The sequence below is a fragment of the Myodes glareolus genome, chromosome 11 (assembly GCF_982192425.1).
Source record: "Myodes glareolus chromosome 11, mMyoGla1.1, whole genome shotgun sequence".
NCBI lineage: Eukaryota > Metazoa > Chordata > Mammalia > Rodentia > Cricetidae > Myodes > Myodes glareolus.
This window is the reverse complement of record NC_142036.1, coordinates 87,379,298-87,407,268: the sequence shown is the minus strand read 5'-3', so window position 1 is coordinate 87,407,268 and position 27,971 is coordinate 87,379,298. Positions and strand designations below refer to the sequence as shown.

The following is a 27,971-nucleotide window of genomic DNA, read 5'->3' as shown; positions in this document are numbered from 1 at the left end:
TCAATATGTCTTTGTTAGTAATTGCTGTACCAGGGAGAAGCCAGGTGGGAAGCCCTGCTGCCCACGGCCATGACAGGAGCTTTCGGACACATCTGACAGTCAGGGTTGTTTTAGAGATTGAAGTCACAAGTTAAAGCTACTCCTACCTTCTTACATGAGCCTTTATCTTCACCTTTGCTGCGATATCTCTCATGAGCAAATTACAAGTGCCTTCCTTTAACACGTGCATCCTAAGGGAAGAGCAGGGCTCCAGCTCCACACCGACGCCCCACTCCGAGGATCCCGCAGATGTTGTGTCTGTGTGCAGAGCAGAGTCTTTCCTGCTAATGTGACTTGTGCTGCATCCTTTGTAATTAGGCCTTTCTCCCTGGGCAGAGTCACGGTCAGTAGCATCGCTCTGCTTTGAAATGCTTACAATTATCCCGCCCCTCATGTTTCTCTGCCTGAATCCAAGGAAGACCGTAGTGAACAGGACTTACAGAAGGAGTGTTTCCACTACCACAGAGGTCTCTAGGTGCCTTCAAAACTGGCAGGAGTAACAAGAGGGCAGTGGCATCCGATACCTCTGGTGTAGCAACACGACCCGGGTTTGGTTAGGGATCACTTCTTTTCGTCTTTTCAGTATTTTGACCTACTCAAGGGACACGGTGGATAGAATGGCAAGCAAGGAACTAAAAGACTAGCAACCAAAGCTTAATGAGATCAAACACATTAAGAAGTGGAGAAACCACAAGCCATGAAAAAGGGCACTGGACTTCAGCACGGCTGTGGCTTCTAAGACAGCGGTATCTGAGCGGAAGCAGGACGTGCACAGAAAAGCAGAGATGAATCACAAGAAGTCCTGGAGTATAGGCGCTCTCAAATGCTAGAGATGAGAACAGAACCATCATTGAGCCAGGTTTAAAAGCCTGAAGTACTGTCTTGACTAGAGAAAAATGTACATTTATGCTGTCTTCCCAGATCAGCGAAGGAATCAAGCTTTAAACTCTCCTCTATAAAATAGCGTAGCGGAAGGAGAGGGCAGGACTCATACACATGCTGCTTACTTCTGGGAGTTTGCATCTAGAAGCTACTGCTCTATGGGACCAAGGCTAAAGGAGGTCTTTGGCTGCACAGCTAGACTCTGCCAGCCCCTGGCTACAGTGCACACAGAGTCCATCTGGTTTTGGAGAGCAGAGCCGAGGACTAAAAGATCCGTTTTACCTAAGGCCTCTTACCTCTGAAACGCACAGCTAACAACTTAGCTACTAAGTATACGTGTTTAGTCAGTGTGTCAAATCATAACCAAATTATTATTAAAACCTTGGTGATATTCAAATATTTAACAATGGCAGCACAAGACACTGCCACTTGGGGGGAGTCACTAATCATGTGGGTTTCCTTGGAGATTTAATAGTTTCCAAATTAATTGTGACCTGTGATCAACAACAGAAGCCTTTGCTCTCTGTTCATTTTGTTCTTTGCTTTCTTGTTACCATGACCTACTTATTTTTAACAGGGTGACCCTATAGCTCAGGCTGCAGTGGGACTCAGCACTTGACCCCAGAATGCTCTTCATTTCCGACAATCCTCCTGCCTCAGCCTAACAAGTGCTTGGATGGCAGATGTAAACTACCATCCTTGGCTCCTTATTCATTTTTCAAAAGCACACTTTGATCATTTGCTCTTCTGTGAGACTTTTTATATTTCCTCTGCTGTTGTTCCTTAACATCCTTAACCATTTAGTTTCAGCGTTTTGCCCTCACTTCCTTTCCAGTTCTTTCAGTCATCTGAAGTATCTCCACCCTTCCGTTACCTCTGCCTCTGTTCCTCGTTCTGTGTCTTCAACAGTGCCTTCATCTCCCATGCTCTAAGGGATGACCGCAGCCCCGAAGCACCTTAAATGACCAGCATCACTATCGTTGTCCCTGCCAGGGCCCCCAAAATCCATTATAGCCTTACTATTCACACCAGATATAAATATATTTACATTTTGGTAAATATGTACCTACACATATATTTATGTACACATATGTGTGTTTACAGCTAAGGATAATAGTGACAAACGACATATACACATTAATTAGAAAGGTATTGAAAACCTCCTTTTATTTTTATTAACATAACCTGCCTATGACAGTACTGGCTAACTAACACGCTTGCCAACCATATCACATTAGGAAAATTTCTGGAACATTCCTAGTGAGATGTACTCACATAACAACAGCCAGATAGACTTTTGAACATATAATTTATTATCCTAATCTTGATTTTTAAATATTGTCTTCTTAATACCGACTGCTGTTTTCTGATACCAGAGGGATTATGACCTTGCATCATGTGTCTGGAAAGCAGTTCATGTACTTCTTGTCCAACTATGGCTTCATAAGACACAGTTCAATCAGCTAAGATTATCTTTTGTCCAGTAATTTTCACCAGGCAGATAACTTCTGAGAACACTGACAATCAACTTGTTTTTGCAAAAATTGATTCATCTGACTAATTCAATTTTGTACAGTTTAATTGCATAAACATGTTCTGTAGGGACAGACCACTACTGCCCACTAGAAGAGTCTGCAAGTTTACAAGTTTTCTGCTATTTCACCAGTCCATTAAGATGACTAGCAAAGAATAATAATGTATTAAAAATATAATAATAAAAAGGGCAATGACATAAACACTAAGCTTTAATTCTAAGCTATAAAACATTAAAGGGGTATTTTAAAAGTAAGATGGCATATGTTTTATTTTCAACATAATAAGGAAGTATTATTTATTAGTGATCTTAGCGTTAGACTTATAAAGGTGTTGTGAATTTTGGATTATGATTTGAGCATGGTGGTTTGAATGAAATGGGCCCCCACAGACTCATCGGGAGTCCCATGACTAGAAGATGCAGCATTGTTGGGGTAGGTGTGACTTTGTTGGTGGAAGTATGTCACACAGGGTGAGCTTTGAAGTCTCAGAAGCTCAAGCCAGGCTCAGTGTGTCTCAGTGTCTTCCTGCTGCCTGTCAATCCCATGCAGAACCCTCAGCTCCTCATCCAGCACTATGTCTGGCTGCATGCCACCATGGTTGCCATGACGACAATGGGCTGAACCTCTGAACCTGTAAGTGAGCCCCAACTGAATGTTTTCCTTTGTAAGAGTTGCCTTTGTCAAGGTGTCTTTTCACAGCGATAGAAACACTAGCAAGACAAGAAAGGAGAAAACTTTAAAAGCCAAGAAAACAACGTCTAACATCATCATCTAGTCAGCTGTGCTGAAAATGACTATCAGTGTCCGCACCTTCTGTCACTCATCTCAAATGGCCACTTAGAACTTCCAGACTTTGTATGAAACCCCAAAACTCATATTTTCCCTAATGGAGTTAACCTTAACAAAGATCACCTACAAATTTATTCTGCTATTTATTGGAGCCTTCCATTTATTTTAATAAAAAGAATTATGCAAAAAATCTGGGGCCTATTTATTTAGTATTTTTCAAAGGAGTCTAGTATGTCAAGGGTATTTTCTCTGTTTCACTTCATTAACATAAATCACCCCGGCTAAGATGAAACAGCACACGCATGACCTGCACTGAAGCAACTCTGCCCTCCAGGAGGGAGCTCAGCCACCCCACTAAGGGCTGTGTTCACTAACAGGTGCCCACATTTCACCCCAAAGGTGACAGAGACCTGCATATTTCCACATAAGCTCCACTTGGTCTCCTGTTCCAATGCTGATTTTTTTTCCCTTTTGTTTGAGATGCTTTCATTAGTTTTCTGGTTGGTCTTTTGTGTTTAATATATATATTAAGCATGGATACTACCCCCACGTGACATGCATACCTTGATATACACTGGAAGGAGAGAAAAAATTTTTTTACTTTGACCTCGGCATAGGCCCCCTCATGAAAATGCATACCAGTTGCATTGTTACTTCAAGAACATTCCCTCTGAGAATAGTTTAAGACACTCTCTCCTCTTGCATCACTTCCCTGTTCCCATCAAGACCTGGAATAATCCTTCATTTTATCCAAGGCTCAGTATGCAATGCGCTGTGCATTGTTTTATCTCAACTAATGACAGAACAAGACAGGAAGGCTACATGAACCCAGAATATTTATCATAAAAACAACGAAGCTTCATTGTCAAAATCCCTCACTCACATAGACCTTTTCCAAATCACGTTACCTATTTTCTTTGTCTGTAATTCTGTATTTCTGTAATTGAACATGACTATTGAATACTTACGAGTTTTCCAAACAACTCTCAGTTCAGCACAGAGTAGGTCACTTCCTACTTCCTTCAATTCCTAAGGCATTTTTAATGTAAATGTGTTCTTTGGAAAACACACCTCTTCAAAACACGAAAGGCTCAACTGAGATGCTGACTAAGGCGCTGGAACAGGGGGATTTCTATTTCTGTACTCTCAGTGCCATGCCAGGAGATTTCTGTCTTGAGAGACATGTTTCTAATATCTTTAGTCTCTTTGGTGTTTCTGCCACAGGCAGGTACCTACATGAAAGGGAAGACGCATTGCTCAGTGGCTGGTTGGTTTCACATTTGAAAAGAGGATGACAGTCTAATGAATGGAAGGAAACCAACTGTGGGCTGATGATGGAGTAAAGAAAGTGGAAAATGGTTTCATTTCATAAACACATTTTAAAAGACAAAAGTAATTACCGGCATTTGATGTTAATGGAATTTTAACAAGTTGATTGGATGATGTAAGAGAAGTCATTGCAATGACCAACATTTCAGAAAAATTACATCATATAAATTTAGGTCTTAACCTTTCATGTGTACTCTTTGAAAATTAAAAATACAGTTTAGTGGGAAAGCAAACAAAGGATGGAAATTGCTAAAGGATAACGCTAAGGCTAAATGCAGGAGGAAGTAGAGGGCAGGTGCTGCAGCCCAGATGGTCCTGACGGGAAGCTGGTAAGGGCAAAGTCTGAAGTTCCTCTCTTCATTCATCTCTGGCAATCCTACCCGATAAAGGGGCTGTATTACAAGATGGAGGCCTTTGACGGTGACGAGCTGCTGAGGCTGCAGCCTTGAAGAAGGGAACTTGTCCTTCTGTGTAAGAGCCACAGAGACCTACCTTGTCCCTTCGACCGAGCAAAGACTCAGTAGGAAAGAAGAGCACAAAACTGACCCATACCAGAACCAGAATTTGCTGGAATCTTGATCTTGGGCATTATAGTCTTCAGAACTCCGAGAAATTAATGTTTATTTCTTGTAGGCCACCCTGTTCATGATATTTTATTACAGCAGCCTCAAGAGTTGGAGACAGGGATGGACTAATTTTTTACTTTGTATGAATGATGAAGGCACACAGACATTTTTTCCACCCTGGCGTTAATTTCCATGGCCTCTTTCTTGAGAATGCTCTTTCCCAAGCCTAAGGTTGTTGGGGACAGATAAAAGATGAGATACAAAGATTTTGAACTTTCAGGAGAAAGACACACTCTCAGTGTTCTGGGCTCAGACAAGTACATTACATCCACAGAAGAAAGTTTTTTACAGATTCAATTACAAGGAAAAACCTTCCCTTCTATGGTCAGTTTTGCCCTACCCGAACAAGAGGTACAGGAGTTTGCATGACAGAGTACCTCACAACCACGTTGTGTGTTCCCAGGTACAGCCGCTAGGTAGAGCACCTCACAACCACGTTGTATGTTCCCAGGCACAACTGCTAGGTAGAGCACCTCACAACCACGTTGTGTGTTCCCAGGTACAGCCGCTAGGTAGAGCATCTCACAACCACGTTGTATGTTCCCAGGCACAACCGCTAGGTAGAGCATCTCACAACCACGTTGTACGTTCCCAGGCACAGTCGCTAGGTAGAGCACCTCACAACCACGTTGTATGTTCCCAGGCACAATCGCTAGGTAGAACACCTCACAACCACGTTGTACGTTCCCAGGCACAGCCGCTAGGTAGAGCAATATGACTCAACGTAGCCAGAGAAACCTGCATTTGTTGTCACAGTCAGGAAGGAGGATTATTTTTCTGCTTTGTATATTAATCTATACAATGCCACAGAGACCCACTTGTCACAATGCCATTTCACCACTCTGAGCATCACGGTGTAAATAATGCTTTTTTACTTGTTTTTCACTCATGTAATTCAGCCTATGGGAATATCCTGAGGACGCTGGTGCTTCTGCAGTAAAATGAATGCACGCTAAGGAAGCAGCAAGGAACTCTGCTGACTTGGGGCTTTGATAATCATAGCATCTTTTGAATAAACATGTGCCAACCACAGCTGTGGTTTAATAAAGCACAGAACATCTGTATATCTAGAAATACTATCCTTGAGAACAAAATGCCACTAACGCTCACGGACCCAGATGATCTACTGCCAAAGCTATGGTCATTTTTAATCAGGGAAACTGAAGGATTCTCTCTCATCAGGGCACGTGTTCCGTTCATGTCATACAAAATATTCACAAGTCAAGTGTCGGTTGACACGGTCATCTCATTGACATGCAGACAAACAAGTCTGTCTTTCCCTTGGCAAAATATCATCAAAAACAGTTAAAATGAGGCTTTAACTTTGTAAATCCATAGATGGATCTATTCATAAAGCCAATTAAATGTTCACACTGTTGTTAATCACAAATCAGTTGTTAATTACAAAAGTTTAAAAAAAGAACCAATCCATATTTTTAATGTGTTAAATCTGATCTAAATCACACATGGGAGATACATGTCTATGTTTAAAGTGAAATTAAATATATATGGAGACTGCAAAATATCAGCAATTTGCTATAATTTTGAATGGCAGTAACTTTACCCTAAGAAAATTCTCTGAGTGGTTTCATAGTGATAGCAAAAGAAACCAACCCACTCTTCTCTTCCTTCATTTACTGATTTTGCTTCTCCTTCGTTCTTTATCTTCATGAGGGTACTGTGTCTAGGAACTGCTTAGACGCAATCCTCAGGACATGGGGAGATCATTCACAGCACATGTTTTCTCAAATGACTGGCATGTGTGATAATGCAGTACTGTACCCTAAGACTAATAGACTTACTTTGCACTAGACAGTATGAGCCTTCCAGGTAGATTAACCTCACATATGTAACATACTTATTAAATTAATGATGAACTCACTACCTAAACACCCATTGCATGTCTATCAGGAATTTAAGCAACACTGTGTTTGATTGACTGTTAGTCTTACATTCATTTATCAATAACTTAAAGAGGAAAGCTGAGAGTATCTGTGAATCCATTATCAAATAATTTGAGAAAATAATTCATAAACACTTATGGATTGGTAGATATTTAAGAAGAGTCTTGTCTACCGGATTTTTTTTTATTGTTGAGAAACATGCATTAATAGTCCTTACATCTAGTGTTTTGCAACTGCATCTTGGGAAACACTTTCACAATACATCAGAGTACAGCTTTTAGTGGGCTCTTCAACCTTGCAGAAGGCTTTTAGCATCCCTCTTACTCTGCCTAGGCTAGCATCTTAAATAGAAAATCTTGAAAGCAAGAAATGTGGAACTGGCGTGCTCGGGTTCTGTTGAGGATTTCTTCATGGACTGCAAGCATGCAGTCCCCAGGCCTTCCCTTGGTGTGTAAGTGACAGACAAGTTCCCTGTCCCTTGTAGTTCCTGACAAGGGCACTCACGGAATATGTGTAGGCCCTCACCCTTAGAACCACATCTATGCCCTACTCACCATTCCAAGGTCCTGTCTCCAAGTACCATCATGCTGGGCATTGTGGCTCAACATATGGATGGTGGGGGACACAGACATCCAGTCTATAAGAGCACCTAATGAAAACTAAGTCAATATTTCAAGTGAGCTGAATACACTATGGCTCTTCCTTTTTCTGGCTCAAGCTGATGTCATGTTCATGGTTGGAAAAATTCTGGGAAGGTTCACTTGCATTTATCTAAGAAAAGAGAGCGGCTACAGAGTAGGTCTCAGTTTTGTCTTCTTAATACTGTTCTCCCCGACTGTTTACTGCTTACCTAGAGTCAGCTGGACACTGCCGTTGTGGAGAGCTCCTGTCCTGTACACCTGTACACCTTATGCTCAGAATGCTCAGAAGGGGGGACCAATTGTCCTCAAGATCATGCATATTACTATAACACACTAGTCAGGTTTACTTACATAATGCAAATATACTTAGTTATTTCTTTCATAATATCTAAGTCTGAGGCTATCACTCACACATTGGCTACTCAAAGATAGGGTGGATGGGGCAGGAAATGTTCGGAGAGGCCACATCCTGCAGCTTTCTTAACACAAGTGAGTTTCTGAGAGAGCGGAGGATTGGACAACTCTTCATTCGCTCAGATGCATAACCTACCCTTTCCCACTGGACTAGGAGCAGGCTTGAGACTGGAGAGCGTGGACCCCTACCCCCTGCACTGCTCAGCTGACCTTTGAAAGGAAACTTTCATGTTTTTGCATATTGGCTTCCAACTGGAATGGGAGCATTCCATGTTGTGCACCCTCTTTGTGAGAGATTCTGGAAGTGGGCATTTAATTTTGTCGGCTTTCCTGAGGGGGTCTTTACTCCTCAGGGTGTCAGGACAGCTCTCCCAGCACAGGAGGGTTCCGCACTCATTTCTACTTCAAAGGTGAATTAATAATAATCCTCCCTCTTATAGAATCCTACCAGATCCGCTGGAGTGAGGATTAATTGGGAGACATCGACAGTTTTTGTTTCTCATTTTATTATTTTCAGTATATGGTGTGCATGCAATCATGGTGGGCCCCTAAATGAAACTTTTCTCTCCGGTGGGGGAGTGGGAAGAGGCATAGCGAAAATATTTAGAGAAGTAATCATTTGCTTAAAACATGGAAATTGGGCTTCTGTGTTGCGGGGAACGCATGTACATAACGCTGAAATTTAACACTGGTAAACGGCCTGTGTGCCTCAAAGTGAAGCTGCTGCCTTCCGACAATGGCCTTTAACCCTGCCCTTTCCTCCAATCTGAGAAGAGCTGATGTTGATGGAACATATAATGGCCCCTTTCCTGTGCAGTAAAGTCAGCAATAAAGCTTAGTAATTAAGGGTACCAGGGAGGCCCAGCCCAGCAGGCTAGTGGTGTGGCGAACACTTTTAGAACTTCAAACAATATCAAAGTCACTGAGAAACGGGTCCAGCTCAGTCCTGGTTTGAATTAGGCCCCACTTCCACACACGCTTTTCAAATCCAAGCTCAAACAAGAAAGCCAAGGCCTTCTGGATTTCATTAGGGCCAATTATCTTATCTGTTTCATCTCAGGCCTGACCCTAAGGCTGGCAAACAGCTATTCAGTGCATTTGTGTGGTTGTTTGAGAAAGCCTCCAGTCAGCCAATGGCCCGAGGACCTGCTAATTAAAACACCGTTGCCCCCTGCCTCCAGTGATTAAATATTTTCAAGCTTTTGTAAATAATTTTTCCATTCTTTGCCCCAAGCCTCAAAGGTCCAATACATGCGGTAATTTATTTAGTTTGTCAGAGAATACTGTTGGAAATAGGGTCATAATGGGACCTTTGGAAACTTTTATACGTCTTCGTACTTCTGAAAGTGACAGTTTATAAACCAGCCCAATGTGTATACTGTTTCTGATGTAATTATGTCCTAATGGCCTTTCTCCTTTTGAAGTGATATAGTGTATAACAGGCTTACATTTTGTCAATAATCATATTTCCTCAAATGTCTACTTGATATCTAGAGTCAGAATTTAATGAGATCATTTAGGTCCTAGAAATTGTACCAAGGTACTTTGGCTTTACATTTCTTTTTTTTTCGTTGCTGGAGGCTGGGTCCCAGTCCCAGATTAGCTTTGAAAGAAGACAAGCAAACAAGGAAAATAACTCTTGCTGTCTTTGAGGACCTGGTGGGGAACACTGAACTTTCTCCAGAGTCAAATCCTAAGGAATTCGGGAGTGAGCCATGTGGCAAGACAGTGTCAAGGAAGGGAGAATTCGGAGAGCAGAATCACTGAATTCAAAACACTTCCCAGGCCGAGGTACGCTGGGAGTTAGCTGAGCAGCAAACAATTCCCTGGCAGCTAGGCTATGAAGATTCAGAAGACATCAGGGCCCATCCTTGCCACTCGGATATACACGGAAACACACATGGGCCTGGTAAATGCTGCAGGAAGCTGACATACCCGCTCGCCTCCCTTGGTCCTAGGGCCATGTGCACCGACTTGTGCATGAGACTGGAAACAACTACATGAACAAAGGCAGACAGAGCAGATGAACACACACAGACACCCTTCTTGCCTCCTGGCTAGGGCACAGCCATACTCACGCACGGCTCTCCCAACCAATCCAGCCACCTTTTATTAGAGGAAAATAAAAATGCAGTTTTGTTTGTTGTTGTTGTTGCTCTTTTTGAAGTATTACAAGAAGAAATCTCGGCTCATTAGCTACATCCAGTGCGCATTAAACACGCCCATGAAAAAGAGCTATTACACAGGACAGCGCTGCCTCTGTTGTTCCTAAAGTGACACTTTGGTCTTACTCCAAATAATAGGCTCTTCATAAAAACATTCACCAAAGGCAAACAATTAAACAATACATAAAGCACCAGGGGGCAACCTTGTGGTTCAGTTATAGTTAGAAGCCCTTCCAAAGGAGAGCATGTGGGGCTTTTATAAGAAACAAACACTTCTCCAAAGATTATGAAACAAGAAAATTTTAAGTTGTCTTATGTAAATGCTGCTTGACCCCAAATTTTGTGTTTGCCCTTGACAATGGGGTGATGCCCTCCTTACCTTGTGACTTTCCAAACCTCTGGACTATACCAATTTTTATGTATTACCGCCATTTTAAAACAAAGACAAGATACTGCAAATTAAGTGAAACCTTCATATCAATTAAATATTTTCATTGGATTATGCATATAATTATTTGATTTTTTTTAAAAAAAACTCAGTCAGGTGGAAAATATTGACATTTTCGGGCAGGCTTTAATTCTTGGAGTAGTTTAACAATATGTTAGTTAAAGAAGTCAATGCCATTCCTCCCTGGCTTCCTTTTTCAGCTACTAGGACATCAAGTATAAGCATATTTGCTGGAGGGTGAGGAGTCATTGCACTTCTGAACTGGTATTTTCATTTTGGAATTTCTGGGCATACAAAGGGTGAAGTAGCAGCGATATGTCCAGAGAGGGGAATGGCGTGCATACAATAAGGATGCAGGGTGGGTGGAGCCACGGCTTGTAGAAGTTATGGTCTCAAACTGAGAGTACAGAAGAGAGGATCCACTTGCAACTCGCGCCTGTTTCATTCCACCTCAGGTTTTGAACGAATGTCCCCTCATTCCTCTGACTTTGGCTCCTGTCTCATTAGAAGGCTCATTTGTGTCTGAGCCTCCGCCTACTTCAGTAGCTGCAGTATTGCTGTGATGTCATGAAGCAGGGAGAAAGCTAAAATCTCACATCCTAAGGAAATCAACCTTTGATTCTAAGTGCAATAATATGTACCTCTTTAATGGGGAAGAAAATATATGGATGTATTTCGAAAGGAAGGTACCCTGAAATTGAGATGTGGATGGGTCTGAAACTCAGCTGAGCGTCAAGACAGATTCAACCATTAACCTCCCCTCATGGTTCCCATATTATGAAATATGAGCTGCTTCAGTAAGATTGCTTTGGCCGTCCTTCTCCTGCCGTTTATAAGCTCACTGTCCTCCTTTGTGGTTTTCCATCAACCCTGCTCTTCAGAATGTATTTAGACAGCCAGTACCTGGTTCTGCTGTGCCCACAAGAAAGAGGGGCAGATTTATACCAGATACAAGGGTAAGCCTTTGTCTTCCAGAAGGTGCCAGAGGAGTTTAAATACCTACGTAAGTGAAAACAGATGTTGATTTAAAAGTTTCATCTATATGATATCAAACCATGGGGATAGACATGGAAAACAGTCTACAATCTGGGGGTTTGATGTCCTGTAAATACCAGAACTCTCCATGAAGATTCTGTCACTGTATTAACCTCAGTCCAGCCCTTCAGACTTAGGAGAAGCAGAATTTTCATGAGTTTGATTTCTCCACCAGAAGAAGTCAATGAGTAAATTCTCCATAGTAAATTATCATATTTACTTAGTTCTCACAGAAGGAATATAGATTTATATTCACAGTATACTGAAATGGTCCACTTTTCCCACATTGCTTATCATCTCAATAAATTTAGTTTTGGCAAACTTTAGATGTAAAACCATGGAATGAGAAAAGAATTTTCTTCAATTTAAAAAAAAAAAAAACGACTACACTAAAACCCAAAGACAAAGGACTCTGGGTGCTGTTGGCTGAAGGACAGGGAGAGGGGGCTGTGTTTGGGGCAGAGCTCTCCCTTGTCAGCGAATGCAGCAAAACAGAACGACAGTGCAACTTCATAATTTCTCCTAGATATTTATCTTCCGTTCTGGCTATATCACAAGTGACTGCCTAAAGGTAAAATCATGTAAACCGGCAGTCCAGCTGACCTGTTACTTCTAGCCTGGAAACTTCACAACAATACTTTGTGGGTGGGATTTCATGTCTTGATATCTCTGGGAACTCCACATACACTGGGAAGATTTTATGCAAAATGAGGACTTTGTAGTTCAGGTTTTTCATTTTAAAGCTTTAAACACCATTTCTAAGCACATGACTGACCTCCTGCCTTAGGAAGTACTGCTTGAGAAATACGTTGTTAAATATAGCCATTCCTTTAACTACCCTTATTATTGGGAAAACTGTTTAATTATTGGACAAATTCATGAAAATTTTAGGCTTTAGAATTCATTTAGGGCAAAGAAAAACATTTTATTAAAATTTTAATAGTTTATCTGACCCTTTAGAATAATTTTTAAAAGTAACTTATAGCATTGGAACTACTTTAAGAAGTTGTCCAGTGAAGATATCAATCACTTCACAACTACAGGACTTCACGATATTTCCTGGACTCTGTTACAGAGTTGGCTCCATACTGTCTAACAGCATCACATCTCTTTGATGCTCAGCTCAAACGTCAAGTCTGCAAGCTTCCCGAGGAAGACAGGTGTGCACAAGATCAATTTTCTCTCAGGGTCAAAGAGCAGAAATTCTAAGGGTATCTAGAGACACACACCTATAGAAATTGTAATTTTTTGATGAAAATTGGTACAATATGTTGCACAGATGAGAAAAAAATGCTCTTATGTTTATTTCCATAGCAAAAGAGCAGACAGAGCTGACAACTTCCTAAAATTTACTTGTGTGTGTATTCTGTGACTAGGTTTTAATCAATGTCTTGAAATCTCGAAACATTCTAAATATAGAGAACAGAATATGGATAATGACTAAAACTGTACCTCACAACATCCATAAATTCATACATATTGGTTTCTATTGAAATAAAATATTAATAGTTGAAAGTCATTACTGCTTTGTTCTCAAGAGTGATTGACAAGTTAAGATTTGAGGCCCACATCGAATTTATTAGCCAAGTCGTTCAGAAAGAGAAAATGTGGGCTTGATTTGTAAGCTATGATAAATGGTCTGGGAAAGAAGGTAGCAAGGCCAATTTGATATGTACAGTATTTCATATTGGCAAATTGTTTCAAGAAATTTTATCCTCATTCCTAAAATGACTTGGGCATCCTTGAGAAAGAGCACACTATCATAAACATAATGTATTTTTTGTCACTGATGATGGAGGATCCATCCCAAAACCAGGCAGCACCAACCACAGCTCTCAGAAACAAAACAAGACCCCCAATCATTTGACGCTATTGAGATTAAACTCTATTTTTCCTTTCAAAATAGAATCTAAAAGTTCGTTCAATTTCTACTAAAATTTAACTTGTTTTAGGTCTTGTGATATGTGCCTTATATGAAAAATCTAATTACATATGTGAGAAGAACATGTTTCTTTAAATAAACTTGAAAAAAACCTATTGTAATTAAAAATCTTGTGACCAGGAAGGATGAAGGTCACAGGGGTCTGGTTTGAATGAATAAATTCTTACTTTATCAAATGGATAGAAGCCTCTTAGGGAGAGAGCAAATAAAAGCCCAAGAGGTAATTTTCAATTTAAAAATGTTGCTATTGTTACCTGTTGAGGTGCCCAAGTGTGTGCAAACACAGCCTCACTACGAGGTGCCCAAGTGTGTGCAAACACAGCCTCACTACGAGGTGCCCAAGTGTGAGCAAATACAGCCTCACTATGCTATTATTTTGCCACGTGTACTCTCGTCAGCATACACTTTGGGGCTAATAAGTGTTGTCTCAAAAATCACACCTGAGAGCACTGCCAGCAAGGTTGTAACCACCATTTAGAAGTGTGTGACATGGAGAGACCGGGAGAGCTTACGAGGCCTGATGTCGTCACGTGGAAAACAACAGCCCTTCAAAAAAGTACCAGGGATTTTGGAAACAAACATCTACCAAATATTACAACCTCAATGCATGCGCTCTAGGTTGCTGTTATTATCATGATATTCTTCTTGTCTTGCTGATATTGGTTTCTTCAATTTATCATTAAATTATATTAAAATAAGAACAATACCCTTAGAACAATATTTACTTAGTTATCCTTACCAATGTGGGGGAAAGTAAGCATGTAAGCATTTATGTATGGTCTTACTTAACTTTTTAAAGGGAAACAGCCTTTCTTTAGCTTGTGAATATAACAAGGGATTCTAGAAATAGTCTTCCAAAATTAATTATAAAATGATAGAGTGCTTGATCAAATAACAATGAGAGGAACAAAAAAGAGGTGTTAATTTATGTGTCTTGCTCTAAATGATCTGCTGTTGACCTGTGGCAAAAACATACATGCGAGACAAACCATTATTTAGTAGCTGTCAGAAGCCCATGTGAGGAATATGACAGAAAAACTCTATTGCTTCTCATAACCAGTAGAGGAATCATGGGTAGACACCACTTCTGTTCTGAAGAACTCGTCTGAGAGAAAGAATCGAAAGTCTGAATGATGAGTTGAGTACACTTACTGCAGTTGTACAATAGTGAGTTTGAAGCATGCTTATGAAGTAAGCAAATAGTTATGAACTGAAGAAAGAGACAGAGGGTGATGGAACAACTCTTATGTCAACTCTTATGACTTCACTGTTTTTAGCTAAGAAGTAAGAAGCTGTCCTTCTGACATCTTTAGATGCTTATATGGCCAATGATGTTTAGCAAAGTCTACAACATGAAGTGCAACACATTTTGACAAAACATGTACTTCATAGGTCAACAGAATGGGGGGAAATTGGTGTTTACAATGATACCACAAAGGTCTATAACTTAAATTTTCAATTTCTAAAAATGAAAACTCTAAAATCTCCCTCTCAGCACACTGAGAAGCCCCAGTCATCCCTAATTATTCTCAGTTGATTTTGCCTTGAGATGATTTTCTCTGTACAGCTCATGTTTCAGACATTTGTCTTTTGGAAAGTCTCATCAGTGGCAAACACTCATGAAAGTAGCTACAGAATATAACACATTGGCTTGGTGTTTATTTCTTAAAATCAAGACAGATTTATACAATGCAGACCGACAGCTCTATGAACCCTGTTGGGTTTCACCTTCAGCATCTGCCAAAAGGACGCACATTGTGGGAGATGGCAACAGTCTTCACTCAGAATCCGTGGGAGCTTGATCCCTGCAGAAACTAAAATTTGCAAGAGCATATGCCCCCTGCATTCTTTTTCATAAAACAGAGTGATGTTTGTGTACAACCTGTGTTCATCTGTCTATATTTTCTAAGTTAACAAATCAATGCATTTTATCGTGATAGGGATCAAACCCTGGGTTTTACATAACAGACAAGCACTCCTCCACTAAGTTTTATCCCTGACTTCCTTCTATATTCTTTAAATCACTCTTTTTGCTTTGTATTGTTTGCTTGTTTGTTTCAAGATAGAGTTTCTCTGTGTAACAGTCCTGGCTGTCCTGCATCTTGCTCCATACATCATGTTGGTCTCAGACTCACAGATATCTGCCTGTCTCTTCCTCCTGAGTGCTGGAATTAAAGGCTTGTGCCACTACTGCTCAACATAAATCAATTTTAGATTACTGATAATACTTAATATAATATGATCGCTACAGCACTATACTGTTTAAAGACTAAGATAAGAAAATGTCTAAATAAGTTCTGTACAGTTGTTTTCAAATATGGTCCATTACTATCAAGTCCAAGGATGTGAAACATGTGGACATAGAAAAGAGACTCTCCACTGTGGTTCTCTTGAAATTTAAAGGGGAGGAATGGAGGAGGTAAATACAAAAGGAGGGCAAAATAGCAATAAGGATTCTAAAAAATCTATAAAGAATTATACAATTAATCATACAATTAAAATATAATACATGAAGCTTTGTGTATATATACACAAAATAATTATATATCATATTTTATTATATAATATACAATAGTATATAATACAATATATTCATAATAATAATTATATATGATTCTTTTTTAATAAACTTTTCCCATCTTGAGTTGACAGTACAACCTCCAAGAGCTGAACACCACATAACATAAACCCAATCCCAGACATAAGAAGCCCTCTTTTGAGCTGTTGGTCAGGGCTGTCCAAGAAATTCTCAAAACATACAGCCTATTGCTATTACCCTTGATTGACCCCTGAAGTGGAAGGAAAGTCTCTATTCCTAAAGAGGACATGCACTTCTGAAACAGGGGCCTCTGAGTTGAAATGGACCTGAATGCCTCCTCTCTGAGGACTTCCATGGTACCAGAAAGTGACATGAAAACTTACAAAGGAGGGGGGCACCCAACAATCCTACCCAGCTACGACACCTACGAACCACTTCAACAGCCAGCACGGCACGCTAACATAAGAGTGCAGTAGTGGTACACATACCTTGTTGGCAACCACCAGCTAATTGGACTTATGACCTTGTCAGCAAGATGGAAACCTTGCCAACTCTATGGGGATCATGGAGTCATGCATCTTGGAGGAGAAACTACAGACATCACTTTGCTAAACCGCCATAATTCCCATGTGTTCTCATGTTTGTTCTACTATACATATCACCCCACATGAAACACACATTGCAATAAATGGAGTCACAACAGATGACTATAGCCAATCAAAGGGCAGAGTTGTGGAGCCCATTCCCAATAGCCATGTCTACAAAACATTCCCTCACCTAAGGTGCAGGGAACATTGCAAAAGAAGGGGCAGAAAGACTATATGAGTCACAGGAAATGGAGTTTGCTGTGGCACTGTGTCCCCTAGGAGAGTCAGAAGCTACATCCATACAGTCTCACCAACATGTCTGCTCAAACGTGAGTTTAACAAGGTGGCACCAATGGACATACCAAACTGGACAGAGAACGCTCACGTGACCTCAAACCTACACAACAGGCAACCAAGGATCACTGATAAAGGGAAAAATAGTCTCCAGGAAACAGCACTCCAATTACTTAGCTAATACCAAATGGTCAACTTAGAAAATATGTGTACCAGTATATAGACAGAGTAGGTTATATTTAGGAATACATACATATATGCAGTAGTAACAATTAATGAGAAGAGAGGCCATGATTTTGAAGGTACCTAGACATTTTAAAAACAGTGGGCCTAGTGCTCATAAGACACAATAAAGAATTTAGGATAGTTGGGGTGATCTCTTAAGTGACAGGGCAGGTGGTATTTAACAGGCACATTGATATCTGATGAAAAAGATAAGACACCTGGCATTCTCTGAGCAAGTTAAGGGATGCTCAAGGTTCCAGACAGCCTTTGCAAACATCTCAGGAATCACCTAAAGCAGAGTCTTACAATTCTCCCCTTATAGTCCTCACTGTCTCTGCTCTGAGTAGTGAGCCAGAGCCATGCATGAACTCTGCACACAGTCACCAGTTCTGGGTAGGTGCACAGCCGAGGGCACATGAAAGTTTTACCTTTTGGCACTATTTGCTGTACTTTATCACTCCTTAGCATTTTAGGGCATAAGAGAGTAGCAATGTGGTAAAAAAAAAAGGCTTAGAAGTTAGAGCCAAAATCGAAGCTCAGATCATGACTCTTCCAGTTAGTGTACTATGACTTATACTCAGAATTTTAATTAGCCTTAATGCTTATAAAGTAGGACCTGGCTTATAAGGCCTCATTATAAAAAGCATAATTGCCTTATAAATGGTAACCCTGGATGCATATCTTAGTAGAACATAAAATATATTTAATATTATTGAATATTTTCTAAAATTCTTATGAAAACTGTAACTTTACTGTAATGGGGCAAAGCATCATGACTGGGGACAAGAAGAAAACTGCTCACTTCACAGAGATCAGAAGACACCAAGAAAGAAAGGAAGAGTATATTATGACGTCAACAGCACACCCACATCCATTTCCTAAAATTTCCCCACTGTCCGATAGTACCCTTAGTATGGGAGCAAGTTTTCAAACACACAAGCCTGTAGGAACATTTCAAAAGCACAGTGACATGCTTGGATGGTAATACTGCATTTAAAGTGATTCACAAGATTGAAAAGATGGAGCAGAAGATAAGTGAAGACTAGAATTCAGATCTTTCATAAAAGCCAAGCAAACATGGCAGCCTTCCTGTAATGCTATCACTAAGGAGACAGAAACACGATGTCCTCAGAGCAATCTGGCTAGTTGAATGAGATAACCCATCAGCACCTGGTCCACAAGACCCTGCTCAGCAAATAAAGTGAAGAGTCTCGCGATCAAGATACTTGCTGTCAGTCAACCTCCGGGCTTGACACTTGGCGGCACCCCTACACAAACTTGCACCACATACATGCAAAAATACAGATACACTCTTGCCACATACACATGCAATAATACTTGTTACTATATTATTTATACTACATAAAATATTATATATTTTAAACAATTACGCTTGCATGCATATGTGGCATGCAAATGCATCATCATTATTATTATTATTATTAATTTCTGGAATCCATCTGACTTAAATGCAAAATTTATAATTGCCAATAGATGACAGATAAATGATAGATAGATAGATAGATAGATAGATAGATAGATAGATAGGTAGGTAGATAGATAGATAGATAGATAGATAGATAGATAGATAGATAGAAGATATATGATAGATATATGATAGATAGATATATATGTAGATAGATGATAGTGTCTCACTTTTCTATTGCTCTAATTAATCACCATAACCAAGGCAACTCAGAATGGAAAACATGTAAATGGGCTCACTGTTTCAGAAGGTTAGAGTCTGTGATGTTATGACAAAAACATGGTGGTAGCACCAGCTGAGAGTTCACATAATGATCCATGAACACTGCTGGGCCTCAGAGGTGCTCCTAACCTGTGGCAGAGTCCCTACACCTGGTGTACCCTTCAGGACTCTAAAGTCAGAACCTCACAGAGAGTGAGATCAAGTTCGTCTGCTGGTTTGGGATGGAGTTTGACTCCCTTAAATGACATTTGTAAAAGTTTTTCTTTGTTGTAGCTTTTTAGGAACAGAAAAATTTTTAGGCCCGTTTCCTTGAAAGCTTCGCAAGATGGGGTCTTGCCCTGAGGCTCCCACACTTCTCTTTATTCCATTTTGCAGAAGGCTTCTCCTTAACCTCATCTTTTTCAGCACCAGTCTCGGCTCCGACATTAATTCTTCTCTTTTTCTCTTCAAATGGCACATGTTGCGTTTCTCTGTCCTACTTGATCATTTCATTGTAGATCTGCATATCAGTGATTACTATTAACCACGTGACAAAGTCAATGTTAAGCTGTCTAGAAATCTCCACCAAAGAAATTGGCTACTTTGAATTTAACCCCAGGCAAACTCTTAGGGCAAGCCTGCAGTAACCACATTCTTCAGCCTCTTTCCCAGCAGCTGCTGAAGACCGTACTTCTCACTGAAGTCCCTGGAGCTGGGCTTCCTCAGTCCAGATAATGCTCATGGCTATTATTTAGGTTCCTAATAGGCAGCCCACTAAGCCCTGTTTATACTTCTTCTAGTCTGAAGTAACAAAGTCTTTCACAGTCATTCAGAACATTACAAGGTCATGTCTGTCACAGAAACCCTGTACCAAATTCTGTCTTAGCTACTTTTCTATTTCTGTGGTAAAGTACCAAGTCCAAGGCAATTTGTGGAAGAGTTTAATTGAATTTATAGTGTCAGAGGGTTAGAGTCCATGCTGGTGGAGCAGAAGTATGGTGACCTGAACAGCCAAGAGTTCACATATTGATCCACAAGTAGGAGGCCAACAGAGATAACTCAAAATACCAATTGTCTTTTGAAACTTCAAAGCTCACGGTGGATGACAAACATCCTCCACCAAGGCCACACCTCTTTTAATCCTCCACAAACAAACACGAACTGGAGCCCAAGTATTAAGAGTTCAGGCTATTGGGGCCATTCTCATTTAAATCACCACAGACAGTCAAACTAATACATAGAGCTGGGCCAAAGACTTTATGAATTATGATCCATTCACCTTCTACCAAGGTCCCTTCCTGACCTTGAGGCAATGATGACAGGTCATCTCATGCCTCCCCACCCTTTCAGTCTTTTTGTTTTGACTAGTATGGATGGATCTACCTTCACCCCGACATGGGCATGCTGTGGGATAAAGCTCTTGTACTTCTGCCACTCATTAGTTCTAATTGACCAGTAGCCAGGCAGGAAGCATAGGTGGGGTGATCAGACTAAGAGAATTCTGGGAAGAGGAAAGGCAGAGGGTCAGACACCAGCCAGATGCAGAGGAAGCAAGATGAGAATGCCTTACTGAGAAAAGATACCAAGCCACGTGGTTAAACATAGACGAGAATTATGGGTTAATTTAATTTATGAGAGCTAGTTAATAATAAGCCTGAGCTAACAGAACAAACAGTTTATAATTAATATAAACCTCTGTGTGCTTTTTTGGGACTGAACAGCTGCAGGAGAGGGCAGGACAGAAACTTCCAACTACATAAGCAAGTTCCCTTTCCCCTAGCAAACTTCTACTTATACCTGAAAAACGGAACAGTTCACAGTCTTCTCTGATCTTTCAGGGAGAGTTGGCCCTCTCTGACTAAGCCACATGGGCTCCACAAAAGTTACACTTCACTTCCTAATAATGCTAGAGACCAAGATAGCCCTGATTCTGAGCACCATGGTCTATGGCATACAGTGTGCCCCCAAAATACTTTCTGAATGAATTGCTTACCTTTTTGACTCATTCAAAACAAATTCACAAGTATTCCAGGCATAAACATTAATTTAAAAAGTCATAATTGATTGTCAACTAGTAATAGTTTTAACTAATTATTATAGTTTAAAATCTGGTTCTTAAATATTTATGAATATTGTATAAAAACAGTTTTAATTGCTGCAGTAATATATAAGACCACGTCTGTAGTTAAACTCAGGTAATATGGAGTGAACTGGGGAGTTCATAACAGTTTACTAACATAACTTGTCCACATCCAAGCAAACACTAAGTGCCTTTCTTGATTCACTTACCATCTCAGTCACAAAATAACAAGGTACACTTACTATCTGTTTGCATATTATTAAATGAAATTATGGTCAAAGGAAACAAACTCATCGACCACTCACATCTGATGTGAGCATAATAGGAGCAAAATATAAACTGTCCTTTGCCACTGCACATGCAAGAGTCGCTTCTACACAGAGCTGAAAATTTATTGTGTGTTGTGAAACCACATTAACTTTACATTTTTGGTTGTGAGCCTACCCTTTAATGGATGAGCCATTTCTCCAGTCCCCACATTAACTTCATATGTGTTATATATGTTAATAATTTTACACATACATGTTACATATTGTTTATATGTTATATGAATATCTATTGTGTTTATATGTGCCTACATGTTAATATTAACATCTCCAAAGTCCTTAGAGTTCCTTTAAGAAGTTAATTATTTTTAAATAATACTTTAAACTTGCTGCTAATTAAAGCAGAATTTCTTCAAATACAGCCTAAGTTTATGATAAATAAAATTATTCCTGTTTTTCTTTCTCTAAGTATTGTAGACACCTCTGTGTATATTTTTTCCCAAAGTGTACATCTAAAATGTAGGTAGAATTTCCCTTCATATAGCCAAGCATTTTTCATTTATAAGTAGCTACTTTTCTACAGTGCTGTGACCTTCTTTTCTAATAAGTGACCCTTTCAATGAAAACTCCTCCCTGACACAAAGAACACTGGCAGCTCAGGGGAACATCACTCGCTGACACTTCCCTGGCCCTTCCCTGTGCTCAGAAGTATTACAGAGGGCTTCTCTTGGGGAAATTATGAATGGTGGATTTCAAGGTTGTGATGGCCTCTCAGGTTTGTTTTCACGTGGTCATTGAGTTTAAGCTGTGAACTAAACAAAACACGTGGAAAGTTCCACATCACTGGGGAGTTAAACCTCTGGATCTTGCATGCTGAGCTTATATGAGGATGAGACCTTCCCAAAGACCTGTTTTAAGTTTTTAATTCTAGAAAAGAAAACGTTGCTTTTAAAATTTTACAGAGCAGGAAAGCAATGGAGAGGGTGGAGAGGGGAAAGGGGAGACGGACCATGAGTGAGATATAGAGACAGGACACAAAATTGTATTTTTTTTTTGAATCGTCAATCTTTGCTTAGTAAAAACACAAGTGGTGGAATTTACTCCTAAATAAGCAGAAAACAAAGAATTGGCGAATATTTTAACGTGAGCAGGAAATACGCAAAGTCTTTTGTTAGCAGACGGCAGAGCTCAGGCCGATGGTCTGAGAAGGCCAAAGGGATTTTAGCTTGGGAAATGCTTGCTCTACCATGTGATATAGGCACTAAAGGACTTCTCAGATCATTTAATATGTGAATGTCTGCTGCAAACCACCTCACCTATTATAGCAGGCAGAATTTTCCAGAAAATGTCAATTAATAACACATTTTCTCCCTTTGCAGTCAGAGGGAAACATGGCCACTGGTCAATACACTTGTATAAACACAGCTAGGTCTTGATAAGCCTTATTTTCAAATGCATATCTCCACATGGCTTGGTGGAGAATTCACATTTCTCTCATTTGGGATTTTCTACCGTGACAGTTTCATGGAGAAAGAAGTACCAACCTGAAGGCTTCGAGGTACTCAACATCTCCCATGGGGGGGTCAAGGCCACCTGTCCAGGCAATGTTTATGTTGAAGCCTTCTCCCAGGCCTACTCCAACCTGGGAATAGAAAAACACACCACTGTGGGTGGAGAACGGAGAAGAGGGGAGAAACAAAAGGAGGGGGATACAAGCACATGGGAGCTCTTGAAATAAACATCAAACACAGCGTCAAATCAACCCGGCTCTGCTTGACAGCCAGCTCTCTGGGTTATGCACTTGTTCTGCGCTGGTTCTTGGTCCTGTGGGACAAGCGGGTAATCTGGGGTAATTTAAAACAGCAGCAAAGGACAAGAAAATTAGGGGTAATCACGCAATGCAATTACCTGCGAGATACAAGTAAAAGCAGGGCTCTAAAGAAATAAACCGAACCTCATTCGGGGCTCCACTGCCGGGGAAAAAGTTTCCTTCATCATAGCGATGGAGCGAAATGTACAGGACGCTGGGGTCAGCATAAAAGGCCTGCTGCGTACCGTTGCCATGGTGAACGTCCTAAGGGGAAAGAAACCAGATGACAAACACCGTCACATCAGACTCTGGAGAGGGCTCTTCTCGTTCCTGGTTCCCTCTCTTCCTACCCCACCCTCCCTCTCATTTTCTGTCTTCTCATCGGCTTTCTCTCTCTCCCTTTCAGCCTACTTCTACACAACCCTTTACTTCCTGAACTTTCAGGCAAATTACCCTTTAATGCTCTCATTTTTTTTTTAAAACTGGCTTCTAAAAATCAGGAAACCACAGCGAGCATGCCCTGGAGACTCCAGATGAGCAGTCAGTGAGAAAGCCCAGTCCTTCGGTCCAATTAGATATTTATACATCGGCACTTTGTACTCTTTGCTTCGGTGATGGAATCCTGCATCCTGTTTTATAGAGGAATTTTATGACTTATTAACTGCCAACAGTTCATAACCCCTCAGGCTTAATTAACTAGCCTCATTGGCCTCTGGGAAAAAAAAAAGGACTAATGTTTAAACTCCAAACTAGTCTTTTTCAGGGGGATCTGTGGGTTACAGAGCGTTCTCACAATTCTTGACAGAACAGTAAACCATACGTGTATGCCTTGATTTGCCAAGTCCCACCATTAAGGTCAAAGGCTTTGCAACCAGCTGAATAAATTGGCTTTCTTGAAGCATTCAGTTCAGTTAGCAATCCCTCGGCAGCTAGAGTCACTTCAAAAAAGACGCCAGATGGGAAAAGGACTTCCTACTACATTTTGCTAAAACCATGGAAGCAAGAGTAGAAGAAACAGGAGCGTGAGCTCATTAACTGTTAAATCATTTGGGCCAAAGCAGGAAGATGGCACAGGGATCTATGCAAGACTTTCCAGTCTGTCTCACAGATAATGACTGCATCAAGGATCGCACCTCAGCTTTCTGCCTCATCTGCCTGTCTTTCTCATACTCCCCCAACTTCTCACTCAAAAAATCCTATTATCAATGAACGGATAAATAACTTATTGGACATTGGTAGAGGATAATGATTCAAAATTTGATAGTTCTTCTATTTTTAATATAGATACATGTCACAATTGACATAACTATTGGAAACAATAAAAGGAGTACCATTTAAAATATCTTTATTAAAAAGAATTCAGGTATTAAGGACTTCAGTTAATACACTCAATATTTTCTGAGGAAAAACAAGCAGGCAGATAGTGAATGCTGAACTACACATTTTATGTAGAAAAATATTATTACATTGTTCACTTATACAGTTATAAGCTTTGGTACTTTGTAGCTATTTAAATACAATTGGCTTCATTTTTTATCAGTAAGATTTATACTGTTTTAAACAATGTTTCTTACCATCATTGAGTGAACACAATATTAAACACCTTGAATTAATCACTTAAAAATTATATAAGACATGTGATATTATTTCTATTCTAAAAAATATGACAACTGATGCTCAAAGAATTTCAATAATTTACTATGAATCTACAGGCAGCACATTGTGAAATAGGTTCTTGAATCCACTTATTACTGCAAATGAACAGCTGGCTATTTATTACTTTTCTGATTCTTTTAGCAAGTTTATGAGGTGAATTTTTTGGAAACTATCCTCCTTGAGATGGACAGAACCTTCTTCTTCTCCAATCTCCAGCCCCCAGTTCCACTAGACATTTCCAAAGCTCCCTTGATGCTGGAAACCTCCACTGCACTTGCTCTCTATGGCATAGGCATACAATAATCCACTCCGTGCTTCCCATATCACACACACCCAAAAGTGATCAGAGAATCATACTGCTCAAGAGGACAGGAATCATCTCAGAAACTTTTCTTGCCAAAGATAAATGCATCAGAAAAAGTATATAACTTGCTGAAAACATATAATTACTGGATTTTTGAATATTCAAAAGATAGGAAAAGATAGTAAAATTAAGTTTTTCTTTTTTATGAGAACAAAATATGAAACAATTTAAGCTACAATGTATTTTATACTAGCTTGTACTTATCCAGAATATGTTTAAAAAACAAACAAAACCAAAATAACTCCCAAGGAAGCCCCAGCAGAGGGCTATCTCTGCTTCCCCTGCAGTAGCGATAGCCAGGGCTGTAAGGCCAATTTTGTTCTGGGGATAAAAGAGTCCACAGTGAAAAGCAGAGAGAAACACTGCCACAGCACAGCGAAAGAAAGAAAAACACTAGCATTCCTTATTTATAAAAGCACATAAGTCCATGCTAAACGTTGAGCAATGCTCGATTCTGTATTTATTTGCCAAGTACTTAGAGATAAATATGAATCCACACACTAGGTGTGAGGCAACAAGTTAGAGTGTAGGGTTGAGAGGACCTTCTGCTATTTACTCCATTCAAACTAAAGACTGCTCAGGAACTAGCTAAACCTGCTTCTTCATGGCAACAAATATATATATATAGAGAGAGAGAGACTAAGACAAGAGACTTACCTGTGCTTATGAGTAATTACCATAAAGATGGAATGACTCATCACAGCCTTAAAATAAACATTGAATCTAAGATGTATTTAAAATTATGGAAAAATGCCTATCAATATTTTACCGGTTGAAACAGACACTATAAAAACTGATTCTTTATAAGAATTTAGAACCTATGTATTTTATTCTTATTTAGGATGGCTTTGAACAAATCATATATTCTTCCAGCTAATATTATGCTTTATGATTATTTAGTATATGGAGACAAAGTTTTAAATGCTTTGATCAACAATGGAACATCCTAAACTATAAGGACATTTGAAGTAACTGTTTGTTATAAGGGAAAAACAGAACTTAAGAAGAATTGTGATCTAAAATGTTCTTCTATGTTACACATACGATTCAAGGAAGAAAGTCTACTCCACGGACCCGCTGCCTCCTAGAACGCAAGGCTGTGCTCTTGAAAGTGTTAAGGCAAATATGCCTACTTCCTTTTCATACTGATTTGCACATCAGAGAGAGAAAAGGCATGAACAGACTTCATAAGTAACTGGAATCCCACCTGCCTAACATGGAAACACCTCTGAAGTAGGCCCCAGCCCACATAGAAGAGAGCTGCAACTCTGGCTTTATATTTACTTGTCTATAAAATGTAGATGAGAGAGCCGCACTATGGAGAAGAGCCCTAGAGCCTATGTGGCCAGCGGATCTGAGGGGATGAACTGTTCTCCCCCTGAAGAAGCCTTCCTTTCTCCTCTGTCACTTGCACAGAGACCGATTGGCCAGGGAGAAGGGGTGCTGGTGCCTTAAGATGTCCTTCGCAGTTGCTGGAGGAAACAGGAGTTTCCTCAAAGTGCCCTGCAGCTGCGGAGTTTGGCAGACTGAAAAGTAAGATGTGCTGGCTGCTGGTGACCTCAGAGGCCACCCTTTGGACAGGACTACATACTCTGAGAGGACCTGAAACAAAAACTTCTCATCTGTGGGAGCCGATTGGGAGAGGAGCATCCTTCACGGATTGGATAGCAGAGTAAAATCACAATAAATGCCAGCCACGTAGAGGAAATTGACTCCTAAGAGCTACCATGTCAATCAATATAGAAATCGAGACATTCTCTCTATAGTCAGACCCATACGTCTCTCAAGAAATACCTACACAGTTAGACTAGCTGGTCACTCTTAAGAAGAACAAGGTTAACCACTGACCTTGTCCAACCCTCTCGTTCGTGGATCTCAAATTGCCATCTTTTCCTTCTACACTCATCCTTACAAAACTCCAGGAGAAATGAGTTTTAGATTAATGTGCATGCAAACTCTGAATTACGTCAAGCATCATTTTGAATGTATTTAAAAAAATAGATATTTACATAAAGTTACAAGAGTTCTGCAATGTAATAGCTCTTGCCTTCAACAGAGCCTGTTCAGTAGTGAACTGTGACCTACTTTGAAACTTAAGTGTGTTTGGAAAACACATAGAAAATTAGAATTCAATATTTTTCATATGAAAATGCCTGCAGAGAGGCCACAAGATGAAAAATACCTATTTTAATCAAGCCATAGAAGTGGTTGTCAATCTTCCCTTTTTTTAAAAAAAAAATTCTTTATTTTCATTTAAATATTACTTTACACGGCTTTGTTAGTGGTCTCTCCACCCTTTGGGGGTACCCGCTTAACAAAATCTAAGGGCTGAAGGTTGATGTCATGACTTCCAATAAGATTTAATTATGAGTGCAGATATGAGCAAGATTTAAACTATTAAGGCTTGCACTTCAAAAAAAACCTCTAGCATTTTTTGCCTTTAAATCTTTTATCACCTGTAAAAATTAATTAAGTGCAGATGCAGCAGGTTTGGCTTGGATGCCAGGGTTCATTTCCTGTCTATGCTTTGTCAGACAAGCCATTACACCTCCTGGGGAAGTGCAGGCAAACTGAAAAGCGGGCTCATAAATCACCATTGCCTTTCCCTCGCCCTTTCCTGGGTTGGTCCTTTCTGTATGGGGCAGATCTCCAGCTCATTATTCATGCATACATTTTAGACAACCTGCCAAGTGTCATCTGCATTTAAACAAACC

General features: G+C 40.0%; 1 protein-coding gene across 1 annotated transcript in view; it reads right to left on the bottom strand.

Moving 5' to 3' along the window:
- LOC146892441 (histone deacetylase 5-like) overlaps positions 1 to 23,831 on the bottom strand; it is a 157,823-nt gene extending 133,992 nt beyond the window's left edge. Inside the window, exons 1-3 of the mRNA XM_087911834.1 lie at positions 23,691 to 23,831; positions 23,382 to 23,501; positions 22,972 to 23,069 (exon numbers count right to left, since the gene is read on the bottom strand). Of these exons, the coding sequence (XP_087767960.1) occupies positions 22,972 to 23,003 (32 nt within the window). The 5' untranslated portion in view covers positions 23,004 to 23,069; positions 23,382 to 23,501; positions 23,691 to 23,831. The remainder of the gene's footprint in view (positions 1 to 22,971; positions 23,070 to 23,381; positions 23,502 to 23,690) is intronic.
- Between the last annotated feature and the right edge of the window lie 4,140 nt (positions 23,832 to 27,971).